At 36.4% G+C, this 18,004-nt stretch overlaps 1 protein-coding gene across 1 annotated transcript in view; it reads left to right on the top strand.

Annotated features, from left to right (window-relative positions):
* TFAP2D (transcription factor AP-2 delta) overlaps positions 1-18,004 on the top strand; it is a 57,062-nt gene that overhangs the window by 30,405 nt on the left and 8,653 nt on the right. Inside the window, exons 6-7 of the mRNA XM_042937318.1 lie at positions 1,345-1,486; positions 7,705-7,818. Coding sequence (XP_042793252.1) covers positions 1,345-1,486; positions 7,705-7,818 — 256 coding nt within the window. The remainder of the gene's footprint in view (positions 1-1,344; positions 1,487-7,704; positions 7,819-18,004) is intronic.

Here is an 18,004-nt window from a genome sequence, read left to right on the forward strand (position 1 = left end):
ACTATTCAGACTAATCAGTAAAGAGACCCTTTCCATTTAGTTATGTCATCTTCCTATTTAGAATGTTTCCTACTGAGTGAATATAAAAATCTTAACTAAAAACCTGCTACTGCTTTGAAACAGTGTGTGAGTGGGGGGGGGGGGGGGGATGGAAGTCATGATCAGTAATTCACAAAATGTGATCTAATTCCCTATAATTACCACCTTCTCCTTTGAACTTCTGTAAAACATTTTATCTGTAACACTCATTTGGTACTTGCAGTACAGAAGCTTGTGTTATATATAATACCAATGTAAAGGCAGTAAACATGAGCAGATTATAGTGTTTATATAGGTTGCAATATAAATTATAAAGTACTATTAAGGTGTTTTTGCTACTATTATTGGGACAATTGCCATCCTCCTAGGAACAGGGATGGCTCTTTAAATCCCTCATTACTCCTACATAGCACTGCACCTTAAACAAAATATGTGCTCAGTATACGCACAATGAAAGCTCACTTTTTTTTTTTTTTTTTAGTTTATTGCTCAGGTAAAATTTGGCTTGAGCTTTGAAAGTACTATTGTTTTCGAGGTTGAAATACATTGCCAAACCTTACTTTGCTGATAAGCCATTTTTACCTCATTTCTCAAAAATTTACTCAGGTTAAGATTTTTGTGAAAGAACAAAATTTCTTTATGATTTTATTATACTTAAAAGGATTGTATTTTTAACAATGTACTTAAGAAGCATTGTGCATACACTAAAAGGTACTGAAGCCTGCCGGAAAGCCCAATAATGTTGTTAGTATAATCACACAATATAGTGTCTTTGGCAACATCATGGTAGGAAGTTGATAAAATCCATTTATCTCCCCTTTCCAACGTGTTTCAGGTTCTTTGAAAAGTTACGTGGACCTTTTGCCAATATTTTGATAGATCTCATGGGAAAGATATCTGAATATGTCGGATATACTAAGAATAGATGGGAGGGTGAACAACAACAGAATTGCAAGCCCACGGAGCTTTTTCCTTAGGGCATTGACATGTAGGATCTGAGAAGCCAGTCTGGTCTAATGGCCAGAACCCCTAGGGGAGTCAAAACTCCCAGATTGTGGTTCTGGTTTTCCCCCTTACTTTTTCACATACACCTGCCTGGTAAGTAGCTTCTGTTTCTCAGTTTCTCTTCATCCTACCCCATTCCCACTCCACCCCCAAGAGTCCTTTCCCTAAGATTGTTTAGAATAAATAGAAACCGTGATCCATCAGACCACAACCAGGAATGAGGCTTGAGGAAAATATAAAGTGTTACTCTTACTGAGTTTAGACATTTGTGGAAAACTGACTTTTATTTTCTGCCAACAGGGGAAGCTTTGCACTTGGCTCGGGATTTTGGCTACACTTGTGAAACAGAGTTTCCAGCCAAAGCTGTAGGAGAACATCTTGCCAGACAACATATGGAACAGAAAGAACAGACAGCAAGAAAAAAGATGATCCTAGCGACCAAGTAAGCAGAATGGGAAGTCTCTATGTGCCTTATCTCCGTTTTTTCATTTTCTTTGAATGAGTCTAGTAAGTATCAGCTCTTTACAACAGGGTGTCTCACACTTCAGTAGCTAGATGAGTTATACAAGGACATTCCCCACTCCTGGCCTTGTGTCGGTAGCAAGACTTACAAACTGCCCCTGTTTAGGAGCTATCATTGACACTGACGAAGACGTCTCCAGAATACGCAGGAATTCCTAGGAGAAAAGTAGGTTTAGGAAATGTAGATTCCAGGCAAGTATGTCATTAGCTGCTATGTAATTTAGCCCAAACCACTCACTGTGCCTTAGTACACAAGAGGGGAAGATCTCAAAACACTATGAATGTTTGGAGAATGTGACAAAAGAGGACCGAAATGTGTGAGAGGTAAAAGGGAGATCTGTGGGACCAAGGATCACCATCAGTACTCTCATCTTTTCTTGGGTGTAATTAGGTAAATAATGCCTGTACTGCTCTACCCACAATAATGATACTGTTGAAAAGGAAAAGTATAAGGTATGAGAAAGTTTCTGAAAATTGTAAGAAGCCCAACAAAAATGTGAATTAAAATAGTGACAGAGATGATGTAGGAAAAGGGAAGCTTATGCATAAGATGACTTCAAATTCCCTCAAACTTGAAAAATGTTCCTTGATAAGGAATGGAAGAATGCCATTTATTGTGTGAAAGCCCAGCAGAACAGAACAGTAAATTGAAATTTTTAGAGAATAATCTTTGAGGCATTAGCAAATTTTTGCTCTTTTCTTTACTAAATTAAGTTCTGGTACATAATAGATGATTAATAATTTTATCTAATTTCCTAACTCTATGATCAGATTTTAGAACTAATAGTCCCAGGTGGGTTAAATTATTTCTAAATTAGTCTCTATTTGGGGAAAACTTATATATATATTTTTAGTATTTATTTTGAGAGAGAAAGTGCATGTACTTGTGTGCATGTGGGGGAGGGGCAGAGAGGGAAAGAGGGAGAAAGACAATCCCAAGCAGGCTCGCCACTGTCAGTGCAAAGCCCAGTGCAGGGCTTGATCTCAGAACTGTCAGATCATGACCTGAGCCAAAATCAAGAGTCCAACGATCAACAGACTAAGCCACCCAGGTGCCCCTTGGGGAAAACTTCTGAAGAGATAGTATAAGGTAGACAGTGTTAAAGACATTGCTTCTTAGAAACTGATGAAACATGACTTCCCATCACATTGGCTAAAATTTAAATGGGCTCAAAATGCATAAAACCAAAACTAAATATTTCTTCTTCTACCAACTTCTAATGTCACACAGTTATTATTATTATTATTATTATTATTATTATTATTATTTTACAAGTTTAAGGGTTTAAATGGGACACCTGCCACCCAACAGGCTAGCCCAAGATACTTGAGTCTCTTGTTAGGGATTTGTGCTGCTTGTGGCTGCCTTGTGGTTTAGGATATATTTGTTTAGGACAGTAACTTAGATGATTCATCTCGCCCCAAAGAGAAGGAAAACAAAAGGTGCTGGCAAAGGAGAAAAAAGGTAAAACAAGGAAATGAAGGGGAAAGGAATAGCAGAGAAAGAAAATTATAAGGCAGTTATAAAATGTGGACTTAAGATTTTGGGAAAACCTTGTTCTGTGCAAGCTCCTGAAAACTTCTTGGTAGAACGAGCTGGATCTGGATTATTTTGTGTGGTGTATCTCCTGGGGGATATTTACTTCTGTTTTGCTTCTACTCTTGCCCTCTTCCAAGGGAAGACCCAAAGGGGTCTTCATCAGTAAGATTTCAGTTTCTCCAGAAGGAACTGAAAGTACATGTAGTCAGTTTGAATCCTTGATATAGTCTTGGGAGAAATATAAAGACACGTTACAGATCAAGAGAATACAATGCTAGGGGCGTCTGGGTGGCTCAGTCAGTTGAGCGTCCAACTTCAGCTCAGGTCATGATCTCACAGCTCGTGAGTTTGAGTCCCACGTCAGGCTCTGTGCTGACAGCTCAGAGCCTGGAGCCTACTTCACATTCTGTGTCTCCCTCTCTCTCTGCCCCTCCCCCACTCATGCTCTGTCTCTCTCTCTCTCTATCAAAAATAAATAAACATTCAAAAAAAATTTTTTTGAAAGAGAATACAATGCTAGGATTTACGTAGTATCCTCCAGGTGTTCCCAAAGCATAATATCATTCGGGCTGGCAGGATTACACTGATTTTGCCAATATGTGCACTCATGTGACACCTCTGAATGACAGTTATCCCCAAATACAAATTATCTAAGAAAAAACACCTTTATATTTTCTACCTCAAAATTAGTTGCTTGAGGTTTCATCATGCATATTCTTTTTTTTTTTCTAATGTTTATTTATTTTAGAAGGGGGTGGGGCAGAGACAGACGGGGACAGAGGATCTGAAGTGGGCTCTGTGCTGACAGCAGAGAGCCCAATGCGGGGCTCGAACTCACAAACCGTGAGATCTTGACCTGAGCCCAAGTCAGACGTTTAACTGGCTGAGCCACCCAAGCTCCCCTCATCATGCATGTTCTAAGACCTTCACTCCCTAATCTAGAGAAATCCTTCTTTTTGTCCTCCTTCCCCCAGGAATGCTTCCACAGCTGCCCACCCTTGCCACCTGCAGCAATGCCACCATTAACGTTTGAAATAGAGGTTCTTATTTTCTTGAGAATTCCCATAACTCTGTTTAAATGTTCGTGCATTCAAACTGATGTGGAGATTTCATTTTCACAGAAGTCCAGTGTTAGAAGCACTTTCGGGGATTAGGAGAAATACTTTCATATTTGTCAAAGTAATGCTGAGATGTCTATTTTAGAATAGTGAATTCTTTTTTGATGATATTGTGGTTTCATACAATATTGCAAGGACATGTACTTTCCTTTGATCCTTCTGCCCATAGCTGGACATTTGCAAACCATTAAATATCAAGAATTGAGTTCACTGATTCCAAATAACTTATTTTATGTAAGTGTAAAGAGGCCATAAGCATCTAGAAATTAGGAGGTAGCCTGTATAATTTTTTTTTGTCTTTTTGGTTGTTTATATCCATCCCATCTTCCTATTAGACAATGTGAAATGAGAATTAAAGAATCAGAGACAATGCAGTCATATAAGCACACACAATAAAAGCAGTCATCAATAGAAGTAGACGAGTTAAGGGGTGTGTAGGAATAACATGCCTTTCCTGCAATGTATAGATACATCTAACGTGTGTTCTGAGCAGTTTCTTGTTTTCCAAAGGTAACTCATTGGATATTTTCAATTAAAATGCTCGACATTGAAATGGTCAACTACGTGGGTATTCATTACATCCTAGTTAGCTCACCTTTGTTCGTAAGACCATGACAATTGCATCAAAAATTCATATGAAATTCAAAATCTTCGGATGAGAGATCCAATAGCTGATCTGCATTGTTGGATTGGCTCACATGTTTCTTTTTTACCTCTGTGAATAAACAAATTCAGTTCTATTTAATTATGTTGCCAACTGTACAATTATATGAAGGGCCCATTGACTAAGGGGCTAGCCTCCTAATTCCTCTTAATTTCTTATGTTTTGTTGATTAGCCAAATATTTTGGTGTAATTAGACAATTATATATAGGAGGGATAGAAACTGAATTAGACAATTTTTTAATTCAAACATGTACAGACAAAACATTTGATATATGGAAAAACACATTTAAACTTCTTCACTGAATTTATAACTAAATATGCTTAACATTTGATCTGCATTAAGGTAAAGCAGAATTGTTAACAAGTTTTAATTGTTACCGTTACAATAATCGTCAAAAGGAGAAACACAGAACTTGAAATTCAGACATCAGCTTAAAAATTATGTCCTTAAGGACAATGACGTAAGTGACAAAGTTAGAATTTATGATTCACCAAAGATCGTGTTACATAATTCATAATGTGACATTTTGTTTTGAGAAGTATTTCTTATTGTAGCTTTATAAATAAAATTTTAAATAAGGATGAAACTAGTCATAAAAATAATAGCCCCATAACTGTCATAATGAGATGATGATCATAATTGCCTAAGGGGAGTCTACAAAATTGTCATCTGTTTTTAAGTCGAGAGGCTGTCCTAAGTCAGTGAGTTAAGCAGCAGAATCAAATACCAGAGGTTGAGAATTCTGGAACTTCTCCAGATACAGCTTCCTGTGTGGTGTAGCTGAATTGCTCAGCATGAGTTAAATTTTTCCACCCTTTGCCTCTTCCTCATTTCTTCATCGACTTTTGGTTTATTGTAACTTGCTATAATGTTTATATGGTAAGGAAGTTTATTTACCAACTTATAAATTGATTTATTCAATTATCCAAATAATTCCTAAATCCTAACTATAAGAACTAAAGCAATGTTTCAACTTTTATTTTAGTTTTAAATATATTTTAATCTGATATAAAATTAAATACTTGTCTTTAAACAACTCCAGTATTTTTTTTTTGTAATAATGGATCACACTGATCATCTACCACATAGTAATTTCTATTGCCAGTCTGAGAAATGATAGCATGAGTCTGTATTTAAAATTTTAGTTAGAAATTTCCTAAAAATAAAGCTAACACAAAGCATAACAGATAATGATGCCCCACCAAATGGCATTTTTTGATGCCACCGATCAACATAAAATAGTCTAATACTGCTATTCATCTATTAAAACATAAGCAATACAGTTGACAGTCAATCAGCTAAGTCTAACTCAGAACAGAAAAAGGGAGAAGTTCAGATCAAGTATCCTCAATGAAAGTATATACATGCAGTTATTCAAAGCGTGCATTTAGATGCTACATCTCAGAGATTCAACTAAAACATTAGCTGGAGGATATAGAGAATCCTGTTTGATTTAGAGCAGGTAAGGGCTATCTCTGTTTTTTTGTTTGTTTTTCGTCTCCTTATGGCCCCTTTTACTTTCAGCTGTGATCAGAATGAAAGAGGCGAATTCTATGAAATAACACAATATGAAAATAATGCTGGCAATAAACCTGAGGATTATTGTTCATAAAAAAAATCACAAATGATCTTCAGAAGAAATTTTAGGCACCTAATAATAAAACTCCACTGGTTTTAACTCGGTGATAAATTATTTGTGCCACAAGACATTTTGTCACTTTTTGGTAGTTATTTGTTAATGACACAAATGCTTTGGAGAGGCATTAGTGGCTGGGTCCATGGAGGGACATTCACTTGGAATAATTGGACTCTTTTGTACTTGTCTTTGGCTACATTGATAATTATAGTCAGGGCCAGTGGTTAGATTTTATGACTACCCATTGTAAACCCAGAAGAAAAGGACTAATCGCTCTCTCATTATCTCTTGAATATGGAGTAGCATCACTTTAGATGTGTTCTTTTGAACAGTTCCTTGGCTGTCCTTTACTTCATTCTTCAGCTACTGTATTAATCTAGTGTTTTGTTGTTTGTTTAAAAAAGAACTGTTTTCTTCATATGTTTTGCTTCTTTAGAAATACAGCGTTTCTATTATGTTTCACAAAAGCGTTACTGTTAGTCAACATACTCAGGAATGTGGTAATTAGAAGTGAAACCAGTGACCAGAAATCACGATTGTTTAATGTTAAGAAAAGTAGCAGGAAAATGCTATTAAGGGTACCTTTTGCAAGGAACCATCTTACATGGGACATAGCAATCATTTTTTTTTTTTTTTTTGAGGCTAGTGGGCTGAATTGTGGCAAATAAATATATACTTTAAATATTAAAATATAAATTCGGTTCACAGGAGTCTGAATTATAATGAAATGCTGGGAAACAGGATTTTCCAAAGTCTACTTGAATCATGGCTCTGAAAGAAGCCTATACAACTTGATTTAAACTTATTTATAAATGTGATATCCTTCCAAAAATCATATTTTAATTTTATAAAAAGCAATGATTAAGTGTGATCCTTTCATATAGATTTTTCCTTATGCTGAGGTTAATCTATGAATATTCACCTTAAAAATGAACACTGGTTTTGTCAGTGCTCATGGGCTGTGAGTCACGTCAAAAATTTTACAATCATCCTGTAGTGCTTGAAAACAAAGTTGCTATTGTGAACCTTACCTGTGTGTTATAGATGGAACTTTGGAGGTTGCTTTATGAAAGTTTACTCCTCTTTTAAATGAGAAAACAAGCCTTTGGTAAAATATCACGGGATGAAATTAAAGCCCCATGTTGAGTTCAACTTCAATGTTGAATCTTTTATTCTAGACAAATTTGTAAAGAATTCCAAGACCTCTTGAGCCAAGATAGATCACCACTGGGATCCTCCAGACCCACTCCAATCCTAGACCTTGACATCCAGAGACACTTAACACATTTCAGGTAAGACTGGTTTTCCAATTTCCTCAGACTCTTTTTAAATTGTTAAACCATCCTTATTAACCCAGGCATTTTTATATTCATGTCACAGTTCCGTTTAGAGATATCACTTATATATTCATATAGTGAATATATAAGACTGAATCTTTTGAAATTGCAAACATCTAAGGTCAAATTATAAAAATAACTAATGCATGAAGCATTTTAGATCAGAAAATCTAGTGTCTGTGCGATCTTCAGGAAATTGTGACTTTGAAAGTGAACACTATTATTTCAAATAATGGTACTTTTGAGTGAGGATTCTGAAATCATTTAAATAGTACATTATCTTGGTGAGGCACATTGTTGAATGGACAGATGATATGACACAAATTAATGGGATATCATACACTGATTTTACAGGCGTGTGTTAATTTCTGCCCAATTAGAAATTGCAAATGGTTCTTAAATTAGACCACACAAGTGTATTTTAAACCTTCTGGAATGTGTTACTGAAAGCATATTCAAATTTTATTTTCTGAGGTTCTTTGGAAGATAGTAGAATTTTTTTTTTCTAGATAATTTATGCCCTAGATGCAATGTGGAAAGGAATATATTAACTACTCAGGTAATTTCTGGTTTTAAGACTAAAATTCTAATGTCTTTCATGATATTTCTCATCAGTGTAAAAAATATGTTATCCTCTTTTAATAATTATCATTTAGTTTAAAAAACAATGCTAAGCAAAGACTATTACACATTAAATTTTAAAATGTTTTCAGTACCTCTCACTGATTATAATGCTGTTGAGGAAGATACTCCATTATATAAAATAATGGGTATTTATTTATTTATTTTTAAATTTTTTTTAATGTTTATTTATTATTGAGAGACAGAGAGACACAGAGCGTGAGCAGGGGAGGGGTAGAGAGAGGGGGAGACATAGAATCTGAATTAGGCTCCAGGCTCTGAGCTGTAAGCACAGAGCCCGACGCGGGGCTAGAACTCACAAACTGCAAGATCATGACCTGAGCCAAAGTCGGTCACTCAACCAACTGCGCCACCCAGGCGCCCCTAAAATAATGGGTATTTAAATGAGTTGGAATTTTATCTTCAACATCAGAGGCTTTTAAATAGAATATTTTATTTTGTATAATGCCACAAGGCTCCTCAAGATGTAATAGATACATCTTTGAAGAATAAACTTAGGGTTTACCTTCTAACAATGCACCAGATGTACCAAACATATATCTCACAGGACTTTTTCCCTACCACTTAGTTGGATTAGTGAAAGTGAGTGTAATAAAACTGGTAGAAATGGCAATGCCCAGAAGTTAAGAGAAAAAGGCTTTGGAGTAGAACCATCTTCAAATCTGGACCCTGACACATGTGAGCTGGGTTGTTTTGAGGTAACATGCATTCTTTCCAAGCCTTGATTTCCCTAGCTTTAAATGGAATAAGGACCCTGTATTATATGGTGGTAGTGAGCTAAAGTGAGATAATGATTATAGACACAGGCACCAGGCTTGGTAGAGCATGCAACGCTTGATTTTGGGGTCATGAGTTCAAGCCCCACGTTGGGCATAGAGCTTACTTTAAAAAAAAAACAATAAAATAAAATAAGATAAAATAAGATAATGAATATAAAGTAAGCATTTAGTAAATAATGTACTGTTTACCACTGATCCAGACTTAAAAGGTATGGTTTGCTTCACTGTCATATCCATACGGATATATTTTTTTTCATTTTTTTTAAGTTTATTTATTTATTTTGAGAGAGAGAGTGAGAGAGGGGAAGGGGCAGAGAGAGGGGTGGGGGGAGAGAGAATCCCAAGCAGTCTCCACACTGTTGGTGTGGAGCCTGATGCAGGGCTCGAGCCAACAAACCCTGAGATGGTTACCTGAGCTGAAATCAAAAGTCGAACACTTAACCAACTGAGTCACCCAGGTGCCCCAATATTTTTCATATTTTTATTTGTATAAAATACAAATTTTATATACTTTATATATTTTATTTGTATAAAATACAAATATACTTTATTTGTATTTGTATAATTTTTATACAAGTTCAATTCAGAGCTTAATAAAAATTTTTATACAAATTCAATTCTCAATTTAAAGAGGTTTGTTAAGTTACCAATATACTATAAGGAAGAACATACTGTTAAAACTTGGAGAACTCGGATTTTATATGATAGCTACCAGGTTATTTCCAGTTACAGGTGCCACAGCCTTCATCAGACAGTGAGCTGTCCTTTTTCAGGCTCAAAACAAAATACAGCATCAATGTGTAAATTGAATATTAGTGACAGTGTGAAATAAATGGGCAAACCATTTGTTTGCTCAGCATAGGCACAATCTGCTAATTTGTTGATACTTTAGTTAGTTGCCAACTTAATGCCACAGAACTCCTTGGAGAAAACTTTCACTTCTAAACTTGAGCTGAATGTTTCCTATGTGGGCTTTACATGCTCTTGCTTATCTTTCCTCATGCAGAATATGGTAACAAGCTAGTCTGGTGTTGGCCAGAGAAGAGCTAAATATATTGAAAATGGCTCTCCCCATCCTCAGCAAAAAAGGCATTATATTTTGAATGCAAAACTCTTAAGATTATGTATGGCTGCAGATTCTCAATCACAACAATTTGAAACACACAACCATACCTTAAAACAATTTAATACCACATGGTATCATATATAAAATTTTGGTATTATTATTTATATATTGAGTATTTTGTTATCATAAAGTTGTGATTTCCTATTTATGTATTTATTGGGAGAGAGAGAGAGAGAGAGAGAGAGAGAGAGAGAGAGAATCTCAAGGAGGCTCTATGCTAATAGCGATCCATCTCACGAACGGTGAGGTCATGACCTAAGCCAAAATCAAGAGTCAGACACTTAGCCAGGTGAGCCACCCAGGTGCTCCTGTGATTTCCTATTTATTATGCCTTTCTAATATTTGTTAGATTTTTCATTTACTTTGCTTTACTACATTCCAGATTACTTATTTTAATGACATCTTCTGATTTCATAATGGAAGGTAGAAGGATGATAGAAATCACTTAACTAAAATTCGCTTTATAGCAAACTTCCTAAATTGTATATTTTTTATTGTGGTAAAAAGCATATAATTATAGGGGTACCTGGGTGGCTTAGTCAGTTAAGCGTCTGGCTTCAGCTCAGGTCGTGATGTCCCAGTTTGTGAGTTCAAGCTCTGCATCAGGCTCTGCGCTGACAGCTCAGAGCCTGGAGCCTGCTTTAGACTCTGTCTCCCTCTCTCTCTCTGACCCTCTCCCACTCATGCTCTCTCTCTCTCTCTCAAAAATAAATAAACAGTAAAAAATATTTTTAAAAAAGCACTTAATGTAAAATTTACCATCTTAACCATTTCTAAATGTATGGTTTAGCAATGTTAAATATATGCACATTGTTGTGCAACAAATCTCCAGGACGTTTTCATTTTGCAAATCTGAAACTCTATAACCATTAAACAACTCCCCATTTCCCTCTCCCACTAGTCCCTGGCAACTACCATTCTACTTTCTGTCTCTGTGATTTTGGTCATTCTAGATGCCTCATATAAGTGGAATCATACAGTATGTCTGTTTGTGACTAGCTTATTTCACTTAGTATAATGTTCTCAAGGTTCATCTGTGTTGTACCGTGTGTTAAATATCCTTCCTTTTGAGGCTGAATAATACTCCATTGTATGTATATGCCACACTTTGCTTATCTATTCATTCATTAATGGATACTTGGGTTGCTTCTACCTCTTGCCTGTTGTGAATTATACTGCTATGAATATGGGTATGCCACTGTCCCTTTGAGATCTTGCTTTCGATTCTTTGGGATATAAACCCAGAAGTAGAATTACTATATGATATAGTAATTTTTAATTTTTTTTTATTTTTTGAGAAACTGCCATAGACTTATAATATATGAGAGAGACTTTATCATACAGGATTAGCAGGGCACGGGTAATGACCTGGGGTAATTAGGAAATGCTTTCATCTTTCAATCCACAGTACTTAGCACACAGAGTATGTCCAATAAATATGTTAATTCTTTCTCACAGTGAGTGCACCATTTTACATTCTCACCAACAGTGTACAAGGGTTCTAATTCCCTGACATCCATGCCAATACTTATTATTTACTATTTTTGTTTTTGTTTTTGATAGCGGCTATCCTCATGGGTATGAGGTGATATCTCATTTTGGTTTTGACTTGTATTTTTCCAGTGATGAATGATGTGAAGCATCTTTGCATAAGCTTGTTGACCATTTATGTGTCATTTTTGGAGACATGCCTATTCAAGTTTTTTTGCCCGTTTTTCTGGTTATTTGCTTTTGTGTTGTTGAGTTGTAGAAGTTCTTTATATATTCTGAATGTTAGCACCTTTTAGACATATAATTTGCAAATATTTTTTTTCATTCTGTAGGTTGTCTTTTTTTATTGTGCTGATTATGTCCTTCAATACACAGAAATTTTTGTGTTGTTCAACTTGCCTGTTTTTACTTTTGTTGCATGTGCTTTTGTTGTCATATCCAGGAAATCCTTGCCAAATCCAAAGTCATGAAGCTTCCCCCATATGTTTTCTTCTAAGAGTTTTATAGTTGTAGGTCTTAAGTTTAGTTAGGTGTTTGATCCATTTTGAGTTAATTTTTACACATGGTATAACATAAGTGGCCATTTTTTTGCATGTCTTAAACTATGTCCTTTTAAATAAAAGATACGTGGTTGACATTTCCAATTAAAACCCAAGTTGAAGTCTCCCAATGTAGAGCAAATTTAAATGTATGTATTTTTTTATTATGCATTTATTAAAAGAAACCTCAGTAGAATAGCTTAACAGGACAGTAAAGGTCAGCTTGCTGCCTAACCTTGAAAAAGACTTCATGCTTTTTAAGTAAGCCCTTAAATCTTTCTTGGAGCTTTTTAAAAATCTCAAGGACACAAACACATTTTAAAAGATCTAATTTAATAGGTCAAGTTTAGCCTTGAACTTGGGCATCTGGGTTGTTTGCAAAGCTCTGAAGTTGTTTCTGATAGTTAGACATCTTTAAGAAACAGAGCCCTAGGATGTTTCTAGACTATTAACTTTTTTTTTTTAACTTTGGAAGAGAAACAATTCTAATTCATTTTTAAAATGACACTGAGAATTGTATAAAGCTCTATCTTGTATACTAACGTGTTAAAAGGATTCTACATTTATTATTCTTCTAATAATCTGGGTAAAAATATGTCCACATAGAATGTGTCTCCTTCATAATTTCCAACTGACAGCAGTAACTTTAATTTTGATAGTAGTATAAGCTCAAGAGAAAAATGAATTAGAAAGGAAGCATAACACAACTTTGAAAACAGTCCATTGGTAGTCTGATTTTCTACTATTTTTGCTGAGTTCTGGGTGGAAAAGAAGTAAGGATACAGCATGGTTGAATAGACATAGAGAATGCTGTAATTAGTAACATCAACTTGTGCTATTTTACTTGGTCAAAATACTGTTCCCAATGCAGACCACTTGAATTACACCTTGCAGAGTGGCTGATTTGGTACCTTGAGAACTGTGGCTTACTTTCAGCACATTGAATGTGTCCAGGTAAAACTAGGGAATGATCTGACCTTATAAAGCACAGATAACTACTTCCAGTTTTCTGTGGTAGTTGACATATTAGTGTGATCTGGGTAACTGTATAGCAGTGACCCTTCTCCAAATTCATACCCTGGAAAGCTGCTTGTTTCCATCAAAATGACAGGAGGCAGATTTATTCATTATTTATAGTTTACTGAATACCATCAAAAGTGTGGAGAAGACAGCAGACACCATAATATCTACTGGAAGGGGGACGAGAATTGATTGAAATCTGCAGAAGACCCTGCAAATACAATTCCCAGAAAGAGTGGTGGCAATTAGACCAAGGTGGCATTGGGCCTCTGGACAGAACACACTCAGCTCAGACAGAAACCCAGATGCCTAATTTTCTGAAATGTTAGGAATTCCCCTCTTTGCGATCTTAGGAAATCTTAACAACTTTTCCCTTCTTTGTCTCTTACATTCTCATAATTGCCTTGAATCTAAGGTCCAGTAAAAGTGTGTCTAACAACGTAAACAAGGGGAGGAAGTTAGACTATCTTTAAAGCTCAGTTCTGAAAGAGAAGCCTATTAGAAAAATGAGGAAATTTTCCTTCCCACCTTGCCTGAAATTTTATTGTTTCTTGTATTTTACTGTGGTAATGGCCAGTGGTACAAAGATTGGAACTAAAGATTGTCCCATTCCTTGGGAACTTGTAATGTGGAGGAAAATTACTTACAAAGACTTGCAATATATGAGAAATTTTGTAATGAAGGATTAAGCACAGTAGAGGTAATTACCTGGGGTGATTAGGAAAGGCTTTCATCTATCTATCCATAGTATTTAGCACATAGTATGTACCCAATAAATATGTTAATCAATGTAGATTATGATAATATCTCTATTAGGTCTTGGATGTATTCTCCACTGGCTTATTCCCAGGGCCATGGTGTTTTAATTGAACCATGGGCTGGGGAAGTGAAATGATCAATGTGCTTAATTCTTCTGTTTGAGTCAAAAAGTGTATTGACATCACACCTTCTCAGAAATAGACCTTTCTACTACTCCCATAGTTCCTGGAAATAAGAAATGTATAGGCAGTCCCAGATAACTGTATTTTGCTTGTGATTACATTTTCTTCATTGATTCTCAATGTTGGAAGGCCCCTTACATTTCCCACTCTCCCTCAACATTTGGATCTTCTCTTCAACATCCTTGTCAGGTTGTCACCCATTCCGGGCTTAAAAACTTTCAATGATAGACTGCTCTTTTAATTCCTAGACATCCCTTCTATCTCCACCAACTCTATTTGAAATGCCTTCCTTCCATGGAGGCAACGTCTGTCTCCCTAACATCCCACTCCTTGGGGGCCTTCCAGAGTCAGTTTAGTTCTGTTTCCCTCCCAATTTCTAAAGACAGCTCTGGTGTCTGAGTTTTCTCTTTCTGGGCTGTTCATCCCCCTTTGCTTTAGTATTCCACATATGACATGAATTCCAGTCAGCTCGACTACCTTCTCCGCAACACCCTCAAGAGAGGATGTGTGTCTCTACTTAAACATGACATGTTTGGTTTTCTCCAGAAACTGAAACTCCCAAAGTGTGTATGTTTTGTTTCTTGTTTTTATTTTTCTCATTTTGTAGGCGGGGGGGGGGGGGGGGGTGGGGATGGAAAAGTGTTAGGGAAGGTAATCAGCATTGGATGATTTTATTAATCTTGTGAAAGCATTCTTGCATGTCACAAGAGAAATGAAGGCATTTCAATTAAATGTCTAATTTCAAAAGAGAAAACGCCATGAAATTATACAACTAGGATTGGCATTTAAGAAGTTAAATTATTAAGCCTTCTTCAGGATGTTCTGCCAGTTCAAGGGGTCTTTCAAGACCATTTTATTTAAGAGTATTCAAAATAATGAAGGATGCATGGGTGGCTCAATCAGTTAAGCCCCTGCCTTCAGCTCCAGTCATGATCTTACGGTTCATGGGTTCAAGCCCCACTTTGGGCTCTGTGCTGATTTAGTATTCAGCCTGGAGCCTGCTTCAGATTCTGTGTCTCCCTCTCTCTCTGTCCTTCCCCTGCTTGCACTCACTCTCTCTCTCTCTCTCAAAAATGAATAAACATTTTAAAAAACTAAAAAAATTAAGAATATTCAAAATAATGGGCCTGAATTGTGAAGAATAAAAGTCCTATATTTCCCAAACTTAAGCTCCTTTATGTAAGGTTGAAATTAAACTTTAAAACTTTAGCTTAAACTTCAAGAAACTGAGTACAATTCCCATGTGCAAAGAAAGCAACACATAACTGTAGGTGGTCACCTTTTATTCACTAGTTAAATAAGGACAGTTTCTATTTACATAAGAGTAAAAATAGTCTCCTTTGAAGTAAAAAATTTCCTAGTAAAAATGTAGAGTAAAAATAAAATGTAGAGTAAAAAGTAAAAAATTTCACTTCCTTAGCAAACAGGTGGAACCATGATGAACTTCTTGTAGGAACCTACATTAAATTACTTAGATTAACTTAACATTGGGCAAGAAATTTAAGAGTTAAATCAGTTGCCAATATTTATCATACTTCACAAGCTGCATGGCACCAAAGCAAATGCCGCAGGAGATACACATATAAAAGCATCCCTTGAAGGTCACTTGATGGCAATTTAATGGATTTTTAGGGTCAGCACATAGGAAACTAGTAATTCAAACAATAGAAACCAGAAGAAATTGTTTCCTTTTTATTTCAAAATTTTTTTTTAATGTTTATTTATTCTTGAGAGAGTGACAAAGCATGAGCAGGGGAGGGGGACACAGAATCTGAAGCAGGCTCCAGGCTCTCAGCTGTCAGCACAGAGCCCAATGCGAGGCTCGAACCCACAAACTGCAAGATCATGACGGGAGCTGAAGTCCAACACTCAACCAACTGAGCCACCCAGGCACCCCCTGAGGCAACTGCAAGTCGCAAACATGGCCCTGTAAAAACAACACATGTGAATTATTGCCTCAGGAGTGCATAGTTGGTAAAGAAGTTGGATACATTTTTATTTCAATAATTTCTATCTTTGTTGAGCTCTGGATTTGGGGAGGGTCTGGGGAGACAACACAGGATTGTGGGAAGCACTCAGGATGGGTTTCAGGGACCTAACTCTGTCTCGTCTTGTTTCCAGCTGATAGTATGGTTTTAGAAGTGACATTTTACCAGTCTGGCCTCTGCATGTTCATCTATAAATTAATACGTTTAAGTTGGATGATCCCTAAGGTTCATTCTACACCAATGATCTTTTACCCTATTCTCCATTTCCTGCTCCCTGTTAAATCATTATTCTATTCTGTGTTACCATATGATCTCATTTTTTTCTCTTTATGTTTCAGAAAATTGTTCATTTTAAAAAGTTGACAATTGAATAAAATTCATCTAAGAAAGCACAGAGCCCTAAGCTTAGCATTTCCATTCCCTTATTCTAAATAGAAAATATAAATTGCCTGGTAGGGAGAAATATAAGGAGATGGTTAATTTATTCCTAAAAACTCTATTCTTATATGCAAAAATAGGGTGCAGATGTCAAAAATATCTTCACCTTCAAAGAGTTGACTAGAATGTGACTGACTTGGGTCTTTCCTAATGCACATGCAATGATCATATCCTTAGCCTCCTTTGCTAATGAGCTGGATTGAAGTAAAATGGAATCACAAGGACTCAATCCCCTTTGGGACCTGAGTAAGTGGCTGAGAAGAGCAGGAAGAATGAGACCTTATGATGGTAGATGGGCAACACATCACCCAGTCTGGCAGAGATTCAGGGATGTCATAAATACACTTCTCCAAAGTGAGTTTTGTAGAACATTAGCCTCATGAGATGCTCCTTGAAAGTGTCTCATGGTCAAGTGTTTTATGGTTCAGGAAACCCTGCCTATTATACTCTCCTTGAAGTATGCCAGTTACACATTAGCATATCAAAAGCTCCCAGAACCCTTTATGAATGGAAGAAATGCTTAGCCCCATGTTTCCAAAACGCGATCACAGGAACTCTTTTTTTCTCAGAATAACTATTCACATCCCATGAAACTCAGGTTCTACAGAAGTTCTTGGGGGAAATGCTAAGTTCTTCATTCTCTTTTTCTGGGAAGGATAGCAGACATGGTAGTTAGGTGTTACTTCTTGGCACTAGGGGCACATACCCAACTCCCTGGTTGCATTTAAATTGAATAGGTACCATTTAAAAAATACTAATGTTTTGGACCTATACCAAAGTAATTAAATCAGGATCTTTGGAGTCAGACCCGCACTTTGGTATCTTTTAAGAAGCTCCCTGGGTGGACTTTGGTAGCTGCATCTGGGGATACCACCAGCTGAAGGAAGCACAGAACACTTGTGAGTGCTGGTAAGGCCTTGCTAATGAGTACATCTCAGTAATTTGTCACCACCAGAGAACTATATACCTTAATTATGCTCCTTAATTAAATTCCATTTTAAAAGCACTTAGGACCATGGGACAATATAATCTATGTAGAAAATAAGCTCGATCAGACAGTTTCTCTCTTCCTCTATATCTGCAGCCAGTTAGGCTACAAAGGATAGATGCCATCAAGTTTTGGGAGGATAAGCCCCAGCTACTTTCCTCTGGGTGAGGTCTCTGTCCATGGCCTATA

The sequence above is a fragment of the Panthera leo genome, chromosome B2 (assembly GCF_018350215.1).
Source record: "Panthera leo isolate Ple1 chromosome B2, P.leo_Ple1_pat1.1, whole genome shotgun sequence".
NCBI classification, from domain to species: domain Eukaryota; kingdom Metazoa; phylum Chordata; class Mammalia; order Carnivora; family Felidae; genus Panthera; species Panthera leo.